Source organism: Chroicocephalus ridibundus, chromosome 3 (assembly GCF_963924245.1).
Source record: "Chroicocephalus ridibundus chromosome 3, bChrRid1.1, whole genome shotgun sequence".
Classification (NCBI taxonomy): Eukaryota; Metazoa; Chordata; class Aves; order Charadriiformes; family Laridae; genus Chroicocephalus; species Chroicocephalus ridibundus.
The window spans coordinates 56300276-56322346 of NC_086286.1; the positions used below are offsets into that span (position 1 = coordinate 56300276).

At 42.2% G+C, this 22071-nt stretch overlaps 1 protein-coding gene across 6 annotated transcripts in view; it reads right to left on the reverse strand.

Moving 5' to 3' along the window:
- Positions 1 to 6127: 6127 nt before the first annotated feature.
- The window catches only part of SHPRH (SNF2 histone linker PHD RING helicase), a 67350-nt gene continuing 51406 nt past the window's right edge, over positions 6128 to 22071 (reverse strand). For 3 of the 6 annotated variants that reach the window (XM_063329246.1, XM_063329244.1, XM_063329245.1), the window contains exon 30: positions 14282 to 21469. In XM_063329246.1, coding sequence (XP_063185316.1) covers positions 21373 to 21469 — 97 coding nt within the window. In that variant the 3' untranslated portion in view covers positions 14282 to 21372. Of the gene's footprint in view, positions 7145 to 14281; positions 21470 to 22071 lie in introns of those variants that run through there. The other 3 variants (XR_010070322.1, XR_010070321.1, XR_010070323.1) reach the window with 3 other exon arrangements.

Sequence of the window (22071 nt, forward strand, 5' to 3'; positions counted from 1 at the left end):
CAACATTTTTTCCAACAGTTTTAAAATAAAAAATGCCAACTATCACGTTTAAAATAATACTTTGTTTTTCAGAAATCTAAATTTCACTGGAAGTTAAAAATGGTTTAATAACCTGAAGCTAACTAAAATGTTTTCATTTAAAAAGACTTTTTTTTCCCCCAATGGCTTCATGTCACTGAGAAAAAGAAATCCACCGCTGAAATGGATCAGCCTTTGAAGGTTGGATGCTACCGGGGCTGTGAGTGGGAGCAGGGTGCTGGGGACAGGGAAGCAGTGGGAGCGCAGGGGCACTGTTGGCAAAGCACGTCCAGGGAGGGTAGAGGAGTGGGCCAGAGAAAATACACAGGGAGAAAGTACCAGGTATGGACACAGGAGGGCAAAACTGAGGTCTTTTGTGCAGGAATGTCCCTTGCTCGGCAAGCAGAAGCTCTTACCCAGCAAGTAGCAGGAGCTCTGCCCTGGGGAGCCAGACAGAGAGCTCCAGAAACAAGAGACAAGACAACCCAGGAAGGGAATGGACATGAAAGTGGGGAAGACACCATTTGGCGTGACTCCACTACTGACTCATCACAGCGAGGACGCCCGCTCCATTGGTCAGCCGTGGTGGCTTTGTCAGATGAGGCTCTTGTGTTTCTCAAGCCTCCCATTCTCTATGATCTCCTCTCTTTCCAGAAAGCCATGCATTATTTACCGGCTGAGTGAGGATACATCATCTCTGGTGGTATCCTTTATGTGTAATACCTCTAAAATGTATTTCTCTTGTGAGTAATTTACCATCCACCTCAATCTCCATCTGACTACCTCTGACTATTATGGGGACACAACAAAAAGTGCTCTACACCGACCTACCCATGGGGGGGAGATGGTTGATCAAGCTAGGAAAGTGAGAGGGTCCACATCTGGTGCAAGCCACATCACTCCATCAGTTGTTATGCTTATCTACATGATCTAACATAGTAACGGATCTTTCCTGTGGAAACAGAAAGCTGTAGGAACCAGAACGATGCATGAATAGGGAAGCATGAACAGGGGTTGAGAGAAGGACCAGGAGCTGACAGCTGAGGGTACCCACAGTGGTGGTCATCAGTGGAACGGAAGGAGCACAGGAACCCTGTGGTAGAGCCATGTCTGTTATAATCTCCTCTGCCTTCTCGTTCCCATCTCGGCACTCTGGCCTCACAGGAAACATGGCTGTCATTGTCCTTCCAAAGATTTTTCTTTTATTCACTCTTAATGAGAATTTTATATATATATATGTGTGTGTGTGTGTGTGTGTATACATATATATGTGTGTGTATATATATATATGCACACACACACACTGTGCCTAACAACTGAAATTATTCCTTTGTTACGTCATTTAATTCTCTTTCCTTAAGTAAATGTTGATATTGACTAAATATCGGTGAGAGCTCTCTTATGTTCATTGTGAAGCACAATGGTGGTGGTAGCAGTTTGGCATCAGAGCCTGTCTTCCAGCCTTCACCTCAGGAGTATTTAAAAAAGAATTAATCACATAACACACCAAATTGATTTTAATGTTGCCCTCCAGAGTTAAAAAAGGTATAGTAGTGTATATATCCTCAAACTTCAGATCTTTGTATAGCTGCATCGAGACAGAGAAATTCCTATCTTCTGTATTCAGTGTAATCGTTCTGTGAACAATTCAGATCAATCACATAGTTACAGTGAGACAGTCCATGAACAGTTCATCAGAAGCGTGTCTGAACTGAAAAATCAGTCTTTGCGTACCTTAAAGCTATCCATGTTTGGATGTTTTCATTTTATTTTTTAATTTCTTTCTCATGTCTTTGAAGAGCCTCTTATTTTAAGAAATAAAATTACTGCTTCTAAAATCACATGAACCAGCATATTTTCTGAACTGTGGTCATGCCAGACACACCAAACTTCTGATGCCATCATTTGCCAGATGATAGATGACACTGAGTTTGCTCCAGACCCCAGTTCCAGTCGCTAGGAGACACGGACATTAACTGCAGCACGAGTTCAGTGCTTTGCTGGATTGGGATCTGTGGCGTGAGAGGCTCTGCTGAACTTTTCACAGAAATCTGGAAGTTGACCTGGACCTGCCTGCACTGTCAGATCAGACAGGCCAAAGCCCGCGTATCCTGCTCTCCCCGAGTCGCTGCTCTGTGCTGTGGCGCTGTGAGCTGCTTGGGTTCGCTATTTCCAAAGCCCTTCGTCCATGCAAGTGCATGTCTTTGCCCTGTTGCGGGTGCAGCAGGTCTGACGCCGCCGGGTGCCCACGGTGTGTTGTGCGTGGGCTCTACAGCAGCAGCTTTGTGCACATTCAGCAGCCATTTGTCCAGTGCGTGACCCAAAAGTTCCCCGCTCAAAACCACAGGGCTCTAGATGACCACGAAAAGGAGAAGTGGCCGGTCCTGTGAGGCGTTGAGTCAGTGTTTATGGCTGAAATGCTGAAACCGGGCAAACTGGCATCTGTGGCCCAGCAGCAGGCAGCGCGTGCGGGTATTTTAGGAGGAGCCACGCTGAGGATGTGAGGGAGGCTTTTGGCTGTGGGGCTTCTCTGCCCTTCCCCAGGGGGACTCATCTGTCCGGGTGCTTGTAGGTGTTTCTCACAATCCCTGCAGCAAACTAAGGCAGTAGCTCAAGAGCTTTCTGACTGAGACTTTAATCTATGGGATCCCAGTACATGTACTGAAAATTTGCACGGCTGCATGGCCCCGACTGAGGCCACAACTGAAGCTAAAACCCCACTGCAGTAAGCATCATACGTACATAAAGCAATCATGAGATCTTGCCATCTGAAGCAGACCAAAGCAAGTTCTGCTAGCCTCATTCTTTATTACAGGGGTCATGTGAAAAGGCATCCTTTAGGCAAGGAACATCCCTGGACTTAATTTTGCTGACTCCCTTAGTGGATTTTTAAGCAGAACAGCATATTAGCTCCAGTTAGGAGAAAAAAAAACCTACCTGATGTCAGCACTGATCTTATTGTCCCCATCAGGCTGTTGTGCCATGTAACTAATAGGGTATTGGCAAGCAAACGTAATATTGGTAAAGGTTCTTGCAGCTGTATTGGAGAAGTTACTCTGTATTGTGTTTATGAAGACAACGTGCGTCATCGGAAGTCTGAAAGTTAATAAAGAAATATTAGGAGACAAGGAGACTTGTCAGCAGCTGCTGTTTGTACAAAACCATCTTAATGGGAACATTTCTATCATTGTGCACCACACAGCTCCATTAGAAGCAATCATCGTTAATAACAATTATGTTTATTTTATTAGCACTGAGACGTGAAGAGAGATCTCTCCTCCCCTAAGCCAGGTACTACCCCAATGGCAGACGGTTGTCTCTGCTCGGGAAGGTTCCCAGCCTTAACACGCAGCCCAGCCGTGCCTCTGCCAACAGAGACTGGCTTTTGGGATGGGGTGGTTTGAGTGGGGAGCTCAGGCATGTGCTCCAGGCTTGCTCTTGCTCTCTTGTAAAACACCACCCAGATGGAGAAGGAAGGCCTTGTCAGTGCTGAGAGGGAGAAGGGCCACATCTCTCCCTTCCCTTTTCCATCCTGAGCGTGGGCTGCTGTCAGCCCTGTTGGCACGTTGGCCCCACAAACATGTGGCTCACTGGCCCCGTCCTGCTTCCCACCCGCCCACAGACCATAGTGGTGTGGGTGGAGAAGGTGTGGAGGGGATGGTGAAGGACCGAAAGCGACGTGAGGGAGAGACGGGGGTATTGCTGCGCAAGTGTCTAGGGGAGGGGACACCCCAGGCTTGGCCTGATGAGGTCCTGGGTAAGCACCAGCTTTCAACACAAGCTGGGACCAGATCTGAAAAGACCAGACCAAACCAAATCCCCTTCCAGCCCAGGGGCTCTGGAGTGGATTCTCCAAATGCTTGGCAAAAGATAGGGGCTGGAGAAAACCTGAAGGGAAACAGGACTTCGTGGTGGAGACATTGGCAGAGGCTGGTGCTATGGCAGCGGAGTGGAGGCAGGAGGTGACATGCAAATCGGTAAGGAGCCAGCCTTTGTCAGCTCTCAAAGCGGAGCAGCTTAAGAGGAGAAAATGAACATTCATTAAAGCAATTTCGAACTAACAGTTGGTGCCAGACACGATTAAACTCACAGTGCATAAGGCAGTGGAGCCAAAAGTACACATCGCCTTTTAGGTGATAGGTGTTTAAAACCTAAAACTCAGGCAGTCTCACATGCCCCTTCCTTCGCATGCAGAATGCCCTGGTTTCTGGGAAAGTGTTTTTCTCTTCTTTTCCCAATCGTGCACACTTGTTAATCCTGATTTTTTTGCATACTTCATTAATTCACATTGCAAATATAATTCTGGCTATTAATACTTATTATTAATACCTATTATTAATACTTATTATTAATACTTACAAGGAATGTAAGTAAGTGGAGAAAGTGGCTGTGCCTTGTTTGATTTTTTCCTCTTAAGTTACACCTGTGGTAAGTCTTCTTAGTTTGGTCTCTTTATAGCTGTGAGATTCTTTCTTTAGTGGGTATTCTGAAACTCCACAAAAAGCAAGCTTTTGTTCTTGTCTATACAAAGATCTATTCCCATGGACTTTGAGCAACATCAGGTTTTTGATTGGTGTCTGTCAGTCTTTTAAAGAAAATTTACAGTTTGGCAGAGTAGGCATACTTGCTTTCATTGCCTAATGCTTCTAAAATCTTACTAATTATACTAGTTATTCAAATGGTGCATTAAGTTTATGCAAACTCTTCAGGGTCATAAATTTTTCTGGAAACAGCAGCAGTCCTCACGGATGTTCCAAGTGAATAATAAGAAACAAGTACAGGGCAGCATCAGCAAGAAAAGACAGAGAAAATGCAGAACCATGTGCTTCATCGTCAAACATGTGTGTTGTTCTGTAGTTTAAGCCACCCCAGCTGCAGCACCAGAAGAAATAAATGTGGCATTTAGGGAAAAAAAAGGTTCCTTCTCAACAGCAGGCCGCTGCGCATGTTAACCACTCTACTTCCGCAGTCTGTCAAATTGGTTTTAATGCTGAACATGTAAACATTCCCCGTTTCAGTACCAGGGCATTCGGGGTCGTTCAGGTGTAAATATGACATCTGAATCATTTTTAGCAGCTTGTTATGTGTTACCATCGGCTCATTTTATGGCCAGATGGTCTTTACCTTATACACACATATTCCAAGCTCTGAAACGGAACATTTAATTTCTAAATAAAATAAACAAGAAGCTATTAATTTATTAATTTTAGCTGTGCACTACAGCAGAAAGAACATAAGTCCAAAATCTCGAAATGAGGGCTTGGGTCTTTTCTTAGAATCAAACTCTCAAGCATGGCGTGGAGAACGCTGGCTTGCAGACGCATAGGATGCACGGCTGATGGCCAGGCGCTGCACTGATGGGGAATGCTAAGTAGCGGGAGATTTATATCCCCACTTACCCAGAATTTCTTTGGCAGCTGAGTGGAGCTCCCATTTAGGGTCAGTACACAGCTCTGCAGTAATGCAGGCAGAAGCCCTGGGATTTTTTATTTTTTTTTGCAGAGTTTTGCTCTTGAATCGTGAGGGGCAAATCTCTTGTGTCTAATGATCTGCCTGGATCACCTGAGCTGGATGGCAGCCATAATAAAGTCCTCTGAGCTTGATTTAGGGAGCTCCAGTATAAACCTTAGTTCTCTTTTACTGTTTGCTTTATGCTGCAAAACACAGTTTTCCTACATAGGAGATGACATCTCCAGTAACTCAAATGTTGTCAGCATGTCACAAATAAAGACTTTTTTGAATCAATTGCCAAACTTAAGAAAGAAAACAACCAAAACAGTTTGTCTGGATAGAAATTAAATGGATTTTTATCTCTGATAAAAGAATCAGACCAACAAACAAGAACATTTTGAATCAATTCAAATGTTCCCTTTTCCCCTTAGGTTAATTGCAAAACGAGAAATGTGATTTTAAAGCCAACTAACATATTTCTTTCTGAAGGCATTGAAATATTTTTTTTAACTTTTCCAACATGAAACAAGTCATTGAAATGTCAAAGCAAAATATTTCAGTATTTTCATAATTCTGTTTTCCTTGGGTTTGACTGGAGCATGTGGCAAAATCCCACCTAAAGTTGTGCATTTCTGCTGCCCTTCTTACCACACAAAATTTCATTTTTCAACTATGTTTGGTTAATGGGCTGGGAGAATAATAAATTGCCCAGCACTAGGTAAGAGGTCAAAGCATGATAGTAAACACCATGTAGAGACAGCAAACACCATGCAGGTGTTTACTGTCCAGCTCCAGCAAAATGCATGCAAAGAACAGTTGGGTTTTACCATATTTGTGTTCTTTTCCACATTATCTCTTCTTGCACCCTGAAGTGCAAGTCACTGTACTCTTGACTACAGTCAAGAGTCAAGACAGTTAAAAAACAGGAATGCAAGTCTCGCAACCCAGCAAAATACATAGCAGAGTGGGAAAACAGAAGCCTTTTACCCACCATCACATTTTGATTCAACTCAAGTAGATAGGACAAAGAAGGATTTTCACATGACAAACTGAGCCTTATGTAATTTTGTATCACTTGTGTGAAGATTGTGTCTGTTTTTGTGAAAGTAAGAGAAGAGACAGATGAAATACTGAAGTACTGGAATTGCAAAGCAAACCTTTGCTCTTTTAGCAATAGTAATAGAACTACAATATGACTAAGGTTTCTCTTGTATTTAAAGGCTCTCTTGTATTTAAAGACTTGTGATTTCTTTTTTAACACGCTGTCCATCAAAATTCACAGTGAACGAGGTAGGATTCCCACCTACTGCTGGAGGGGACAGTGACAAAGGCCTGTGGGTTCCTCCTCATGGCTTCAGAAACTGATAACTGAACAACAGGAATAACCTCTCATCATCAATTTGGGAAAGAGCCATTAGGGACGACCTTCCTCATCTGACTTCTCTGGGCCTCTGCTGATTTATGCCAGATGGGAAACAGGTCTCCTTGTGTCATATAAAGTCCCTGAGATGATGAGACAACATGAAGGTGAAGAGATTTGCAGCTGAACTCAGGAAAGCGATGGGAGGGATGCTGTTTTGTTGTTTTTCTTCTCACGTGTTCTGGTCTTTCACCACGTAGACAGCCTGGAGTAGCCTCTTTGTGCCACCACCACCAATTTCTATTTCCTTTACTACTGAAAGGGAGGGGAATTAGAAAGAATTTAAGAGAAAATTTGTCATTTCTGCTCTTTCCTTTGACATGAAGATGCTAGTGAGACATCTGAATTCAGATCAAGTTCTAGAGAGCCTACTGTACTGCAAAGGCAGTTTGCCCATGACATCCATAGTCTAGCATTATCTGTTTGTCCAAATTCAGTAAGTTTTACGCTATTACAGTCAGCCCGACTACAGGAATATGTAATTGTCGCTGAGAGTAAATGAAATTTAAAACCCACAGTTGAAGGCATAAAATACCCTATTTGTTTAATGTGGATGAGTACTTACTAGAATAGGATTCTTTTTCAGAAAAAAAATGTACCTGGAATCTCCACTTCAGTCAGGTCCTTGGTACAGAAAAGGGTTTCATTGATTTCTATATAAACATTAAAATTCAGCCTAGTCCAGTTTGATTCCTCATCATATTAAATCCCAATTCAGATTTAACAAAAACCCTTCTACCTAAAGATCAACTAAAGATTGCTGGATTGAAATTTATGCAGAAATAAATACAACTATTCTCAGGCTCAGTCACAAAAAGCACAATGAAGTAAGTACAGCTAAGGAAAAGTCAGAATGTCTATTTTTCATCATTTCCTAATACTTTGATCATTATCTTCATCCTGAATAGGAAATAGCAGCTTGCCCCCAAAATGGAAAGTTTTGGAAAATGTTGATTCAAAAGCATGAAAAAAAACCTTTTTTTTTTTTTTTTTTACATTTAAGAATGAATTTTTTTCATTTCAAGTCAGCTTGACAGAGAATTGTGCTCAAGTAAGTGTCCGGAGTGCCTCAGGAACATTTTCCTTCAGACCCTTCATGCCTCCACTCTACTCTGTAAGCTGAGTTTTCTTCCCTGTGATAGTCCTCCTGCCATTCACTGCAGCTTTCCCATAAATCCCATGATGCACCGTGAAGCAAAGAACTTGGCCTGTGGGATACACAAGGCATTTAGACTAGCACCCTCAAAGGAAAATGACTTGAGAAAAAATTTTACAGAAACTGGGTGTTGTATTTAAAGTATATCTTGCCTAGAAATCCCAGGTCAGCTATAGAAACAGGAGTAGAGTAACAACTCTGCTCTCTACTTATTGGTTATGCCTTGTAAGCCCCTAATTATATGCGATGCTGTATATAGTACAGAGCAAGTCCAGCTCATATACAGGTTTTATTTTTAGGAAAAGATTTCTTCTCTTTGGATCACGTTTGGATCAATCTCTTACCCCAAGTAATAGTGGAATTTCATGCAGTGTTCTTTATTGTTCTGCATGGCTAAAAGGTATTTAAAATCTGTACGTGCCTGGCCCTCAGCGCTACTGTAACATGCACTTCTTGAGGAAAGCTGTCAGCGGTTCATCGGGATGCTTCCTTGGGTCTGTTTTCCCAACCTCTTGTCAGTCCTTGCCATTCAAGGAAACTAATGCAGCGGGGATGGACATCTCGGGGGACAAAGCTTAGTTTGGAAGCTTCCATCCCTGGTTGCTTGAGTGGGTGACTCAGACTGTCTTCAGGAAATCTTATCTTGCTCTAATCTAATTTAGCAGTTTCCTAACTCAGAGATCCCTGAAACAATATGCCAGAAAAACAGTAATTACTGCCTCATGTCTTATCACACCAGGGTGGTTAATGACCACAGAAATTAGGAACCTGCCCAGCGCCTTTTCCACAGCGCCATGTAGCAATAGAGATACAATAAACCTTCTATACATGATAGCAAACAACTTCCATCATTAAAACAATTCTGTTACAATTCTGTCCTTTTTCTTTAACCTAGGCCAATTTTTAAGTCGTGAAATACAGTGGAAGCTTGAAAAACTTTCTTTGAGAAATAATTTAGGCAACTAAATTGAGACCTAAGTTTGAGACCTAAGTTTTAGGCAATTAAGTTGAGACCGGCAGCCAACCAAGAAACGTCTCAGCTGTCGTGTGTCCCTGGAATTCAAATGAGGGAACAAGCACAGCAACCTGAGAAATGGTTAAAGGATAAAGAAAAAAAAAATTATCTGTTAAATGTAACCCAAGGTGTTTATTTTCAGTTTCATTAGCTCTGCTAAATATAGATTCTGGGGAACTGGAAATTGGCTGCGAGAGATCCAGAATGTTTATGTCTTGTGTGCAAGAGCTGGAGCACCTCTTCCCTTGCATGTGTGCCTGGCACAGGGACACAGTGTCCCCAGAGAGGACACAGGAGTGGAAAGGAACACGCTTTGTTTTTCCCGTCACATGCAGGACCCTTCTGCTCAGATCTTAGCAAACGGCACAAGGAACAAATCCTAATGTGGAGTTTGTATTAGGGAAAGTGTAGCTTATTTTTTGTGTTCCTCCTTGTAATGACCCTCTTGGTGCTGAAGGTAGTGTGTGCCACTTACGCAACCATTTTCAGTGCAAAGTCTGATTTGGGTATGTGCACAGATACCAAGAGACCCAGAAAGCTTCTAAGTACTGCGATCTTTGGGTGAGATAGGGACGAGTGCAATGTCTGTCACAGACTGTGGTGCTGAAGAGGCATTCCTGCCCCTCGGTATGAAACGCTAATTTTCATGAACTGTCCAGTAAGGCTTCTGGAACCAGAAGGCTCTGAAGGTGTCTACTCTGACATGATGGCTTGGCACCATTCCACATCAGGACAAAATGGCCCTGAAACCTTAGAATCACAGAATGTATTGGGTTGGAATGGACCCTTAAAGGTCATCTAGTCCAAGCCCCCTGCAGTGAGCAGGGACAACTTTAACTAGATCAGGCTGCTCAGAGCCTCATCAAGCCTGGCCTTGAATGTCTCCAGGGATAGGGCCTCCACCACCTCTCTGGGCAACCTGTTCCAGTGTCTCACCACCCTCACTGTAAAGAACTTCTTCCTAATGTCTAATCTAAACCTACCCTGCTCTAGTTTAAAACCATTGGCCCTTGTCCTATTGCTACATGCCCTTGCAAACAGCCCCTCCCCAGCTTTCCTGTAGGCCCCCTTCAGGTACTGGAAGGCTGCTGTAAGGTCTCCCCAGAGCCTTCTCTTCTCCAGGCTGAAAAAATACCCGCTTCCCATGCACAGCTCACCCTGGTTTACAGGTGAACCAGCAGGAAGGCAGCTCATGGCCGGCTACCACAGGGCCTGGACTGAAAAACACCTCTTGGAGCACTGGAGCAGTGACATACAGACATTTCCAGAGGACCAGAGTACTCCCCTCCTATTGGCAACGCGGGAAGAGCAGCCCACAAGCTGAAAATTAATCCGATAGAGGAAGGTCTTGCTGTATCTTTCCCCTCTTTTGGCGTATATATGAAGTCTCTAGGAAGAACAACAAGGGAATGCTGAGTATTGTATTAGTAATAGATAGATTATATTCAGCTTCGCATTGCTGTTAGAGCAAATCCAGTTGGTGATGATCTCTAGCCACAGGAGATTTTTACTTGAATGCGAGCCATCTGCTGGGGCTCTTCCCCATCAAGTGGAACCATGCTGGTAGGGCTGCTGAAAACAGCATCAGCAACTACTACTGTCTGAGGGAGAGACCTCCAGCAACATCTCAGGTTCAAGGTTGGTGCTAAGATCCCAAGATGACAATCGTGTCAGGGAGCATTTTAATTATACCGGCCAGGGTGAGAAAAAACTTGCGTTTTCTATACAACCTTTGCAATTGCTTATAAAACCCCTGGTATTTTGCAAAGGGAAGGGGAGATTATTTCTTGTTCTTGCAGGGTTTGCAGAGGGAGAGCCCCAGCTCCCTGTTTACCACTGAGTCACCGGCGTAGCATCAACTTGACCGATGCACGGAAGCTGCAGACAGTTAATTCCAGCCCGGCAGCAGCCGTCCCCCCTCGCTGCCAGCTCACCTCTGGCATGGGGAGCTGCAAACGTTTCTGCCACATTGCAGGCGGTAAGTTCCTGCCGGTTTATGACGAGTTCTTACTGTAACTGAAGCAGCTCATGAAGGTCATTATGTACTAATTGTCTTCCAAATTGCCACAGCGGCTATTCGTTTTAAATTTACATTCTGGAGTGGATCGTGAGCTGTAGGAGGCAGAAAAATGGGCTAAATCAGTTTCTCCTTTGAATGGATGATTTGTATTTAAGAAGGGGTCTGACTGAGGAATAGAAAAGCAACCATACACTGTATCTAACTCAGACTCTGAAATTTAGACTCAGGTAAAAGGGAAGGGCATCAAAAAGACAGCTCTCCCTTTCTACATATTCATCATCTTCATCCTCAGTTTTCATAGCAGCTCACTTACTGTTCACTTGGAACAGGGGCCAAGCGTTTAATTATCAAATGCTGCGTGCCCTGGCTCAGGGTGGACTGAGGCTGCAATGCCCAAGGCATGGGAGACAGCTGCTCAGCGCCCATTACAATTTCACTGATGCTTCAGGGAATTAGTGCAATTAGCAATCGCGAGACAGAGGAGATTCTCAAGCTGACAGTTTTATACAGGAATCCAGGGAGGTAAGTTGAATTTTCCTGAATGTAGGTTTTCCTGCAGAACAGAACACTGGGAGCAGATGCTGCCCTAGAAAGCCCAGATATTTTTCTTGGAAGAAACCCTATGCTCCCATGAAATAGTTAGCAGGGGCCTGATTCATCTCTCATATCTGTAAACATCCTAGTGTTTACAGCAACATCCCAACGTTAAGTACTACTGTACCAAATCCAGATGTCCCAACTCATGCAAAACTCTATGAAGTCAAGAGGAATTCTTCTGTGGATAAGGCAAGCCGCAGCTTGCTCTAGAGGGATGTAACTAGAGCCAAAGTTTACTCTCAGTTGTACTGGCAGGAGCACAGAAAAACTCCATAAAGCTCCAGATTTACAGTGGACTGACTGACAGCAAAACGTGACCCCAGATACTGAAACTTACCCAAAGGAACCAACTTGTTTAAACATCTCATTGGAAAGGGCCAGCGGCACACCTTAACTTTTGACCTTTCCTTCCAGCTGTGACTTCTGTTTAGCTTTTAGCTCTGACAGAAGTCCAGATTTTCCCTTTCCCCTCACCATACAAACACCTAACAACTTTTGTTCTATTAGCACACCATCTTCCTCATTCGGGGTACCACGGATACCTAAGCAAAGGTAAAATGGATGTAGCAATAATTCCTATTTTTCATGTGCGTGTTAGGAGGAAAAAAGCATTATACACTCCTGCTTCTCTTACTACTGTTCTACTTCACCTCCCTGGTTCTCCACCTCCCTGGGTGAGGGTTACAGATCCCAGTCATCCCCAGTGTGCACCAGCATTTCCTCCCTGCAGTGGGTTGTGGAAGTGGCACGAGGAACATCCCTTGCATGGGCAGGCAGGAGGGATCCACTGCTCGGGTTCCTTCTCAGCCTTCAGTCACACGCCTGTCCATGACACAGCCCCTCCTGCCCAGAGACTGGCCAGCGAGGCTCCCAAAGCCAGGGGGCAGCTCTGCCTCCTTCACAGCAAAACCTCAATATGAAATGGATGTTTTCAGGGTGATTCCATTGAAATACCACCATGTACATCACGTTACAGTATTCAAAACTACAGAGATTTCTCTTCGTCAAGGTAGAAAACAATTAAAAAAAAAAAGTACAAAAGGACTCCCAAAATGTCTCTTCCATAGCACAAGTGCTAGGACAGGTAATGTCATAAGATAGTGTCACCATAACACATCTTACTGAAAGTCTGTATGTCACTCACACCAACTATTTTCCTTCTAATTCAGCAAGACCCCTCTATGAAATTTCTGTGAGATAACCTTTTAATAACTGGACCCCAAAGTGCCTTGGTGCCTTCCTCTAACGTACTTAACACTTTGTTATACATTTATTCCAGAGTATAACAGATCTGCAAAAACCTTGATCAACGTGTGCAGCATTTTTGATTAGTCTAACTGCCTTTTGATACAAAAACCTCATCCCCTGCCTACTTACAGCGTAAGCACTTCAGCACGTCACATCATAAAACACTCTGGTCTGTTAATAGATGTGGTGTTTTTTCCAAGGTCACGCTTTCTTCCACATTAATGCTAGGGCTGGCATCCCTTGAGAAAGACTGACTGTCTCCTCCCTCCATGCAGGACAGCTGTCGAAAGCTGCCGGCTGAGGCTTGGGGGACATGGAAGTCAACCTTGCTCTGCCTGTGCATGACACGTGGGAAGAGGGACCGCTGCAAAGGAACAACCCAGCAAGTCACAAGAGCCTTTGCGGAGCGGCATCGATATACAACACCACAGCAACAGCAGGAACAGGATCCCGTTGTCTGCCAGCGGGCACAGGGTGCAGCAGCTTGCGCTGCACGGCTCCAACGCTGCCCGTGCCAAGAGCTCTGCGCCATACAGGCATCCAAAGGTGAGCGAGCCGGTGCTGGCTGCCTGCGGGCTCTGGTGGGCACCCCTGGTCTCCGCGGACAGGAGGAGGGATGCCAGGGGTCCCCTCTCCTCCCTGCCAGCAGCTGGCTTCGAGCAGGTCCCATCACCGCTGTCACCATCCCTTGCAGCTGCTGTGCATTTTGGTTGCGGGTTCTCTCTCCCGGTGGAACCGGACCACAGCCCACTTAACTCGATAGAAAATCTCTCATTTTGGATTTGGACTTTGGATTATATCCCAAGCACTTGTACAGTGCCCAGAAAAATAAGGACCTGCTGCAGTACTGACTTAATACTAAGTTAAGATACCTTATTTTCAATATAATTTCTCATGCTTTGTCAAGAAGTTTGGGGATTTTCTTTGAAACATATCGGTTACTTTCTTCATTCTTTAGGTTCTATCTAGGTAACTGACCTTTTGTTTTTTTCATTCACTTTTGAAAATATTAAAAGGAATTAGAAACAACAGTAACACATGAACTGCAATAGAGCAGTGGGACAAAGATGACTCCTAATTATACTACAGTTCTAAAAATCATTCTGTTTATATTGGGATTGACCAGGACTGATTTACAGTTCCGGGAAGGAAAATACGATACAACTGCTCCGACAGATGATTTTATCGAGGAGGTGGCACAGGCGCCGTCTCTGTGGAGCACGAGACGGCAGTGAAGTGCTCTAGAGAAGTGTCAGCTGTTTCCAGAAGGCAGCAGTTTTGGAGCTGAGTTCAACCAACCACACTGGAGAGAATAATTATTAGACCTCCGGGCTTCTACACATATTGTAATTGTAATTTTGAATAACAGTTATTTACACATGCAGAGCGTTCCTATTAATTGATACTATTTAACAGTTCCATATCTATCCGACAGTTCAGTTACACACTGAGGAACAGGAATACAAATTATCAAGCACTGTCTCTCTCAGAAGAGGCACCAGCTATTTTTCCACAAACCAGAAAGACAGAAAGAAAAAGATATTTAATGAATATTACAACAATCGGTATTATTTCAGTAGCAGGATAGTACAAGACAAAACTTTGCGTTCACAAAGACTCTGAAATAGCTGCAAACCTTAAGAGACAGTATGACGTGATTCTGGCAACAAATTGTGAATGCAAAAGAAAGGCTATTGATGGGAACGCTAAGTTACTTGGAGACCAAGGGAACATTAAGTTGTACATTTATCCACCCCCGGTAATTTTCAAATAAAAATCTGATTTCGCTACTTTCTAGCTAAATTATTTCATTGAAATTACATCTATATAATGCAAGGAAACAGATCAGGTAATCAAAATGCTCTTTCTTGGCTTATCATCCAGGAATTTCAGTTTTGGAACACAATTGAAAACTGCTCTTTTCTCTCCCATGGGCTGCTTTCTAAAAGTCATTAGCTTGACACCGCAAAAGCTGATTAGTTTCACTATTCTGTTACTAGAACAATTCAATTAGGCTCTGTTTCCACACTGAAATCTATAATTAAGTTACAGGACATCAAATTGCTTGCAAATACCTGACAAAGTATTTGTTAATCTGTATTAATATAAAAGAAAACATTTTCTATCAAAAAGCGTGTAATTTATAGTAATTTGATTACCAAAACAATATTTGAAAAAAATTTAAAAATGAGATGTAATTCAAAGATCTATCTCAGGATTAACTTGCAAATGATTTTTAAATTTAACATTATTATAGTAACCAAATAATAACATGAATAAATGAGGAACCGGCACAGCTGACACTAAAGCAACTGACTGCTTTATTTTTAAATTTGTATCTATTTCGATTTAAAACATTACAAAGGCTCTAGCTATCCTTTTGTAAGCAACAAAGTTATAGTAGAAAACTAATTCAGAGGTTGTGAAAGAAATTTTGTTTTGGTACTATCTAAGATTATTCTGTGTCCCACTGTACATCAGCATGACACCAAGGAAGTACTGCCTTCTATTATTACATGCCTGTTGTGGATTATGATTTAATATTAAGTTTTAAAGCTGGCAATTACACCAGCACACTTGAAGAACTTGGCTTAAAGGGTTTCTGTGTTGCTATAGGTGCTCCATGGAAATACTCTTTTTCAATAATCAATGGCGGTATTTTCTTCAAGAAAAAATAGACAACTCACCCTGTCCCATGTCAGTGGCATCTGCTGAAGTTAAAGAAATCAGCGCAGAAGCAGCCAGCAAACATCATGTTGCAAAGCACAGGCAGAGTCAAACTTCCCTCTGCAGTTCAAAATCAAGATATCTCTGAAGACCTCTCTGTATCTTTGCCCTTCCAACTTCTTTCTCTAGTGGGAGTTAAAGGTGGAGTTTTTTTAGTTCAGTGGAAGGTGAAAGAATCTCTCAAGACATCAAGTCCAAGGTCATGGTTTTGGGCTTTAAAATCTCTCTGGAGCATCAAGTGCTTTAAAAAAAAAAAAAAAAAAAAAAAGACCAAATGGACTCCTAAAGTCCAGAATCAGTGGAGATCTAGGCTACTCAGAAAGCCTTTCCTACCAATTTTAGAATCAATTTCCAGAGGACAGGGCTGGACCCATCCCTTACTGTGCCCCCTCCGCACGTTTTTCTCTTGTGCTACAGCAGCAGCATCGTGTGCCCTCTGCTAGGCAGAAGCAGGACCCCTTCACGTCATTCACTTTGTCTCCTCCTTTGCTGTTGTTACGTCCTTCGATTCTACTTCAGAGGCTTTTTAATGAGAGATGTAAATGATTCTGAGACACTTTTGTTAAGAATGAGTAACAAAAAAGATTCATGCTCCACAGGGAAAACAGAACAGTCCTTTTGAATAGCGTTAGCTTGCTGATGCAGGAAGCGTATGTTAAAAGTCACAGAAACTTTACAGAAAATCTGTGCATGCGAGATGCCTGATGATTACAGCATGCAAAAGAGGAGATTCCCCAGAAATACCTTTGACTTGACCCTCTTCCCGCACAGCGGGCTCAAACCTTTGCCGAGACTTCTCAGCGCTCCGTTTGCCTGCACACCAGGGCTGGGCTCGGCTTACTGCCTTCCATCCCCTCTGCTGACATGGAAGTTTGCGAGGTGCAAAATTTCCCAAGTGCAATTACAAAGTCCACCGTCTTGCCCCTTCAGAGACACTTGTGCATTTACAGCAGAAGTGAGTCAGTACCTTTATTAAGCAAAACTTGCCAGTTTGTTCCAGGGTAGTCTGTAAACATGTATCTTAGGAGTTTGAAATGTTACCCTTCACAAACCCAGAGCATAAATTTGGTTAGGGAATCTTATGATTTTCCTTAGGTGCACATTAAAACATGTATCATAGGGTCAAAACTTTTCAGTATTCCCATTTGCTCAACCACTGCAAAGCCCAGCATATTCATAGATTTCAGTAAGAAAGTGACTATAATCTCAAATCATGAACACACAAAAGTGTGCCACTGCATTTGTCTAAATGTCTTCAGACATTAAGCTCCAATGAATAGGTTACGCTTAGAATCTTTCACCCTTTGTTTATTCATTGCTCATAGCAGTGACTCATTTCTCCCACAGAAAAATCAGTAGAAGGGCACACAGAGGAAGGGTTTAAAACCGTTCAACTTTTCCCCTCAACCTCCTTCCCATTTCCTCCAGCTCCATCCAGCGCAAGGTCTAGCTCCACTGCAGCATGTGCAACAGCAGCAGCTCTGAATGGATCACCAGGACTCAGAGATCTTCCCTTCATCTCTTTTCTGGCTGGTGGTAAAATGCTCTGGGCTTTCTACCTCTGAAAGAGGAGCTGTATGACAGAACATCATTTCATCAGATCTGCTTTCTGGTGGCAGGGGTTAGCACAGTATAATCTCTTCCATAGAGTCCTACATTGCTTGACTAAGACTGTGTAGACTTGAAGAGAAACTAGAAGACTAGAAGAGAAACAACACATGTACGTCCTGTCCTTTCCTTGTTTGATGGTCCCCCTCCTGTGTGGGCCAGACACACAGCATGCTCTCTCTGGTAGTTGAAGGTTAGTGCTATGAAGGTGGCATACATTTAAGAGAACAGCAGTACACTATGGAAGAACTTATGTCATATTTAGGTATACCTGCTGCAGAATAAAGACTGCCTATATTTTTTTTTTTTTTTTTTTTTTAAAAAGTGACCCATATCAAAGAACACATTTTGCAGGGAGGAGCTGTTAGCTTTACACCTGCACTACTTCGTTTACTTTCCAGTATGTTGGGACAAGCTGGAATAGAAACTAATTCTGCTGCTTACAGCTGCTGAAACATTCTTATAATATAAATGTGCATTAATATACATGGGAGAACGAAGAATTAGTATAACTATTTGCCATTTTGAGAGCAAATGTCCTTTTGTGAGCAGGAAGTGGCCTTTATGTTAACAAAGAGAAGATAAGAAACTTTTTGCAACTAAGATTTCTCCATTTGCAGAACCTGGGTTGCCAACAGGGAAGTACAAGAGGCATTCCCAGGAACTATTGTTCCACAGCCTAATATAGTAATGTTTGGAAATTACACAAAAATACACCCCCATCCCCAAAAGATTTAGGTTGACTTTTACCTTGTTTAACTAAATCTGCAATTTGGTGATGTAAAAGTAGGTGCTCATCGCTTCAGGTCAAATGTGCCCTCTATTCTCTCACCATTTATTCTAGTGCTGCTTCAAAGCCTGCAGTGCAGAATACAAACCAAGTCAACTGCGTTAATCCACCCTAGGTGCAGAATCCAGCATTTGAACTTGTTAAATTTCATCCCATTAATCACTGCCCAATGCTCCAATCTCTCTAGATACCTCTGCAAGGCCTCCTGTCCCTCAAGAGAGTCAACAGCACCTCCCACTTTGGTATCCTCAGCAAACTTACTAATGGTGCATTCAACTCCTGCATCCACATCATTGATAAAAACATATTGAACAGAACTGGCACTAGAATCGAGCCCTGAGGAACACCGCTGGTGACCTGTCACCAGACAGATGTAGCCCCATTCACTGCCACCCTTTGAGCCCCAGCCTTCAGCCAGTTCTTCACCCGGCGCACTGTGAACCCGCTCATTTCACAGTTGGACAACTTGTCCGAAAGGGTACTGTGAGGGACAGTATGTCATACTGCCTTGCTAAAATCCAGACAAACTACATCTACTGCCTTCCCTCCATCCACTAGGCAGGTGGACATCAGATTAGTTAAAGAGGACTTTCTCTTTGTGAACCCATGTTGACTGTGCCTGATGATTGCATTATTCTGTAAATGCCTTTCAGTAGTACCTGGTATAATCTCCATAATTTTTCCAAGAACTGACGTTAGACTAACAGGTCTGTAGTTCCCTGGGTCTTCCCTCATGTCCTTCTTGTGAATCAGAATAAGATTTGCTAGCTTCCAGTCAGCAGGGACCTCCCCAGACTCCCAAGATGACCGAGAATGGTCCTGCCATAACATTCGCCAGCTCCTTCAGAACTCTGGGATGAATCCCATCAGGCCTCATGGACTTGTGAACATTCGGCTGATACAGGGGACAACTCACAGCAACATGCTGGATCTCTGACATTCCATGCTGTTAAGTGAGCATAAAAAAAACGTAAGTCAGGACTCATGCGTTGCTTGATGAGAAGCTATGCTTCTGGTTAGGAATCCAAACACCACATTTTTGTAAATAAGCAGTGAAACCACTGTCCTTATATAAACAAGCCAAAAACTTGCAGAGCTTGGGAAACCTCTCATAGCAGATAATTTTCAGTTTGCTTCTCTATCTTCACATTCACTGATAACTATTATTCCCACACCTGGTTATTTAAAATGGGAGCTATGAATGTAAACACTATGTGGTTCCACAGTTTTTGACACAGATACACATTTATCAGAGTGAACAGCAGCTGTAATATTCAGTCACATTATGTTGTACGGTGTTAAAATTCTCCGAGGACGATGAAGAAACTGGAATGTTGCTGCCCTCAGAGTTCCTGGAGTGTCTGTACAGCATGATCTCCAGTACACTGTGGAATAATTTAGGCTGGAAGGGATCCATGCAGGTCATTTGGTTCAACACACCACTGAAAGCAGGGCCAACTCTGAAGCTGGATCAGGTTGCTCAGGGTCATTCGAGTTCCCGATACATTCAAGGATGGAGATGTCACAGTTTCTGTGCAAACTTTTTGATCAATCTCATTTAGAAAAAAGTCTACTATCTATTCTATTTCCCTTGCTGCAAACTGTGATCTGCAAAAAAATCAGTCATCTCCAAAACAAATGTATATATAAGACTAATACATATTACAATTACGGGAAATAAAGATACATTGTCTAAATTTACTCAAATAGTCTTTAGTACAAAGTATCTCATTGGTCCAGAAGGACAACAGACTATAAATGCCAAAAACCCACTTCTTGACGCAATATTATTCATGTAAATTCTATTCACATTTGTTGTCAGTAGCAGAAAACTTGTCTGCCATGCAGACAGGATTAATACCCAAACGGTGCAACTCAAATGCAGTATGACTGAAAACGGAACTCAAGAAGCTCAATAACTATATGGCAAATCTATTTAACAGACAGGATTAGAATAAAAATTCTAAGATGGGATTTCTTAAAGGACTCATTTTAAGTTCAACCTCAAGTAAGATTCAAAAACATACAAAAAACCCCATTGTCTACTGAAACAGTAAATAATTGTAATTTGAGGGAAGTAGCCTGTTGCTTATGCATATACATTTGCCAGTCTCTAAACACAAAATTGTGTTTAACATCAACTGCGTAACTGAGCTTGCTTCTGTAATACCTTCAGAAATGGTGTTACATAAATGTGTACCCGTAACCTATGCCAAAAGGCTTAAAATTTATCTTACCTACTTTCAGCAGTCAAAGTTAGTCTAGATTTGTTTTCTAAACTCTCTACTCTCAATAGAGATGGGGTAGAGTGATCGCTCATGTCTAAGGATGACATTTCACAAAAGTTTCATCTCTCTCCACTAATTATCTAATTTAGATTAGGTACTTAATTTGACTGCCTACCTTAATTGCATCTATTTTGAATATTTAGATTGCTGCATCTTTAAGGGGAAGAACTAGACAACAAAAAATCAGGGTGAGAAAAATGTACACGAGCACCAAATTATTATAAAGTGATCAGCAGCTTAACCAATTAATTTTTCAAAAATTCTGTAACGAATGCATTACCTTTTTTTTCTTTTTTAAACAAAGCGCTAAATTAGTCATGGCTTCAAGAATAAGTGGAAACATGTACAGTAAGTTCAAGTATTTAACTGATTGCCAGACCAACACACATACAAAAAGCATAATTTAATTATCATTATTTTGCAGTAAGCAAGCATTAACAATGAAACTTTTAACTGTCACAAGTCTTTATGAATATCTAAAAGCCTAATACAAATATCCAAATTATTAGTAAATATTATTCATTTAAAGTGTTACCAATAAGACGTTCCATAACTCTGCATTAAATACTAACAAGCCCTTTCTAGAAGAATATTAATTTACAGTCATTCTTTCTAACAATTCTTTGTACAGTAAAAAAAATTAGATTTGTGTTTCTCTGCTTCCCTTTCCCACCCAACCACCCACATAGTTTTGCTCAGACTGAGCTACTAGCCAATCAAACCTGATGGTAAAAGTCCTCTCAACCAAGGGTCCAAGATCTCAGTTTTAGCATCCAGGTCAAATGCTCTTTGGGAATAAAATCCACGTTTTTGTATAATGTGCAAAGTGCAAATTTCCTCCAGTGCTATCGTAAGTGTGTGCTGCAAAGAATTTCACCACAGACTAAAACAGTAACAATTAAGACTTTGATTTCCAATAGCTTTGTTACATACAAATGGTGGATGATGTTTACAGGATGACAGATCAAGTGGATTATATACCAGTGCTTTTTAGGTCAGGTACTTTCTGATTTCATTAGGCCAAACCAGTGTTTTCACTCAAGTTCTTCAGTTTCCTCTGTAAAAAGGTCAGCCAAATCTGCCACTGTCAGAACTGAGGCTTCTGACTGTTTCATGGAAGAGCTTGTATGGCTGTGGGGAAAAATTGCATGCAGACATCAGAGAAGGAATCAACTTAAGTAACAAGCTGTATGCACTGAAGACAGACCACACAGTTCAGAGTCTAGTAACTGTTCAGCTTTGAAGCTCAGTAGGAAAACACACTTTCCGTCAGGAGAAATACATACACTCATCAGCTACTTCTCTTGCACATTCCGAGTAAGACACAAAGTCCATCTACTGTCCCTAACGGTGGGCAACACCAAACACTGCAGAGGCAGCAGAACATGGGATAATCCGCTTTGCCCTCTTAACATTTAAGGGATTGGCTTCAACTTCCACGCATAAGGTTTGATATCACTTTCAAAACTTTAGCCCTCATTGGATCATTCAGCCACTGTATATTTATCGGAATTTTATATGCAAAAGTAGCGCTACTTCACAGATATGGAAACTGATTAAATCATTTTTTCAAAGCTAAAGCTGAAACCTTCCATAACTACAGCCAAAGATATACATGAAAAATTTTAGTCTCATAATTTGTAACAGCCAAAAAAAAGGAAAAATAACTAATTTTCTCAAACTAAGGCCTCCTAGATTTGTTATGTGTATACAATATAGTTAAAGAGGTACAA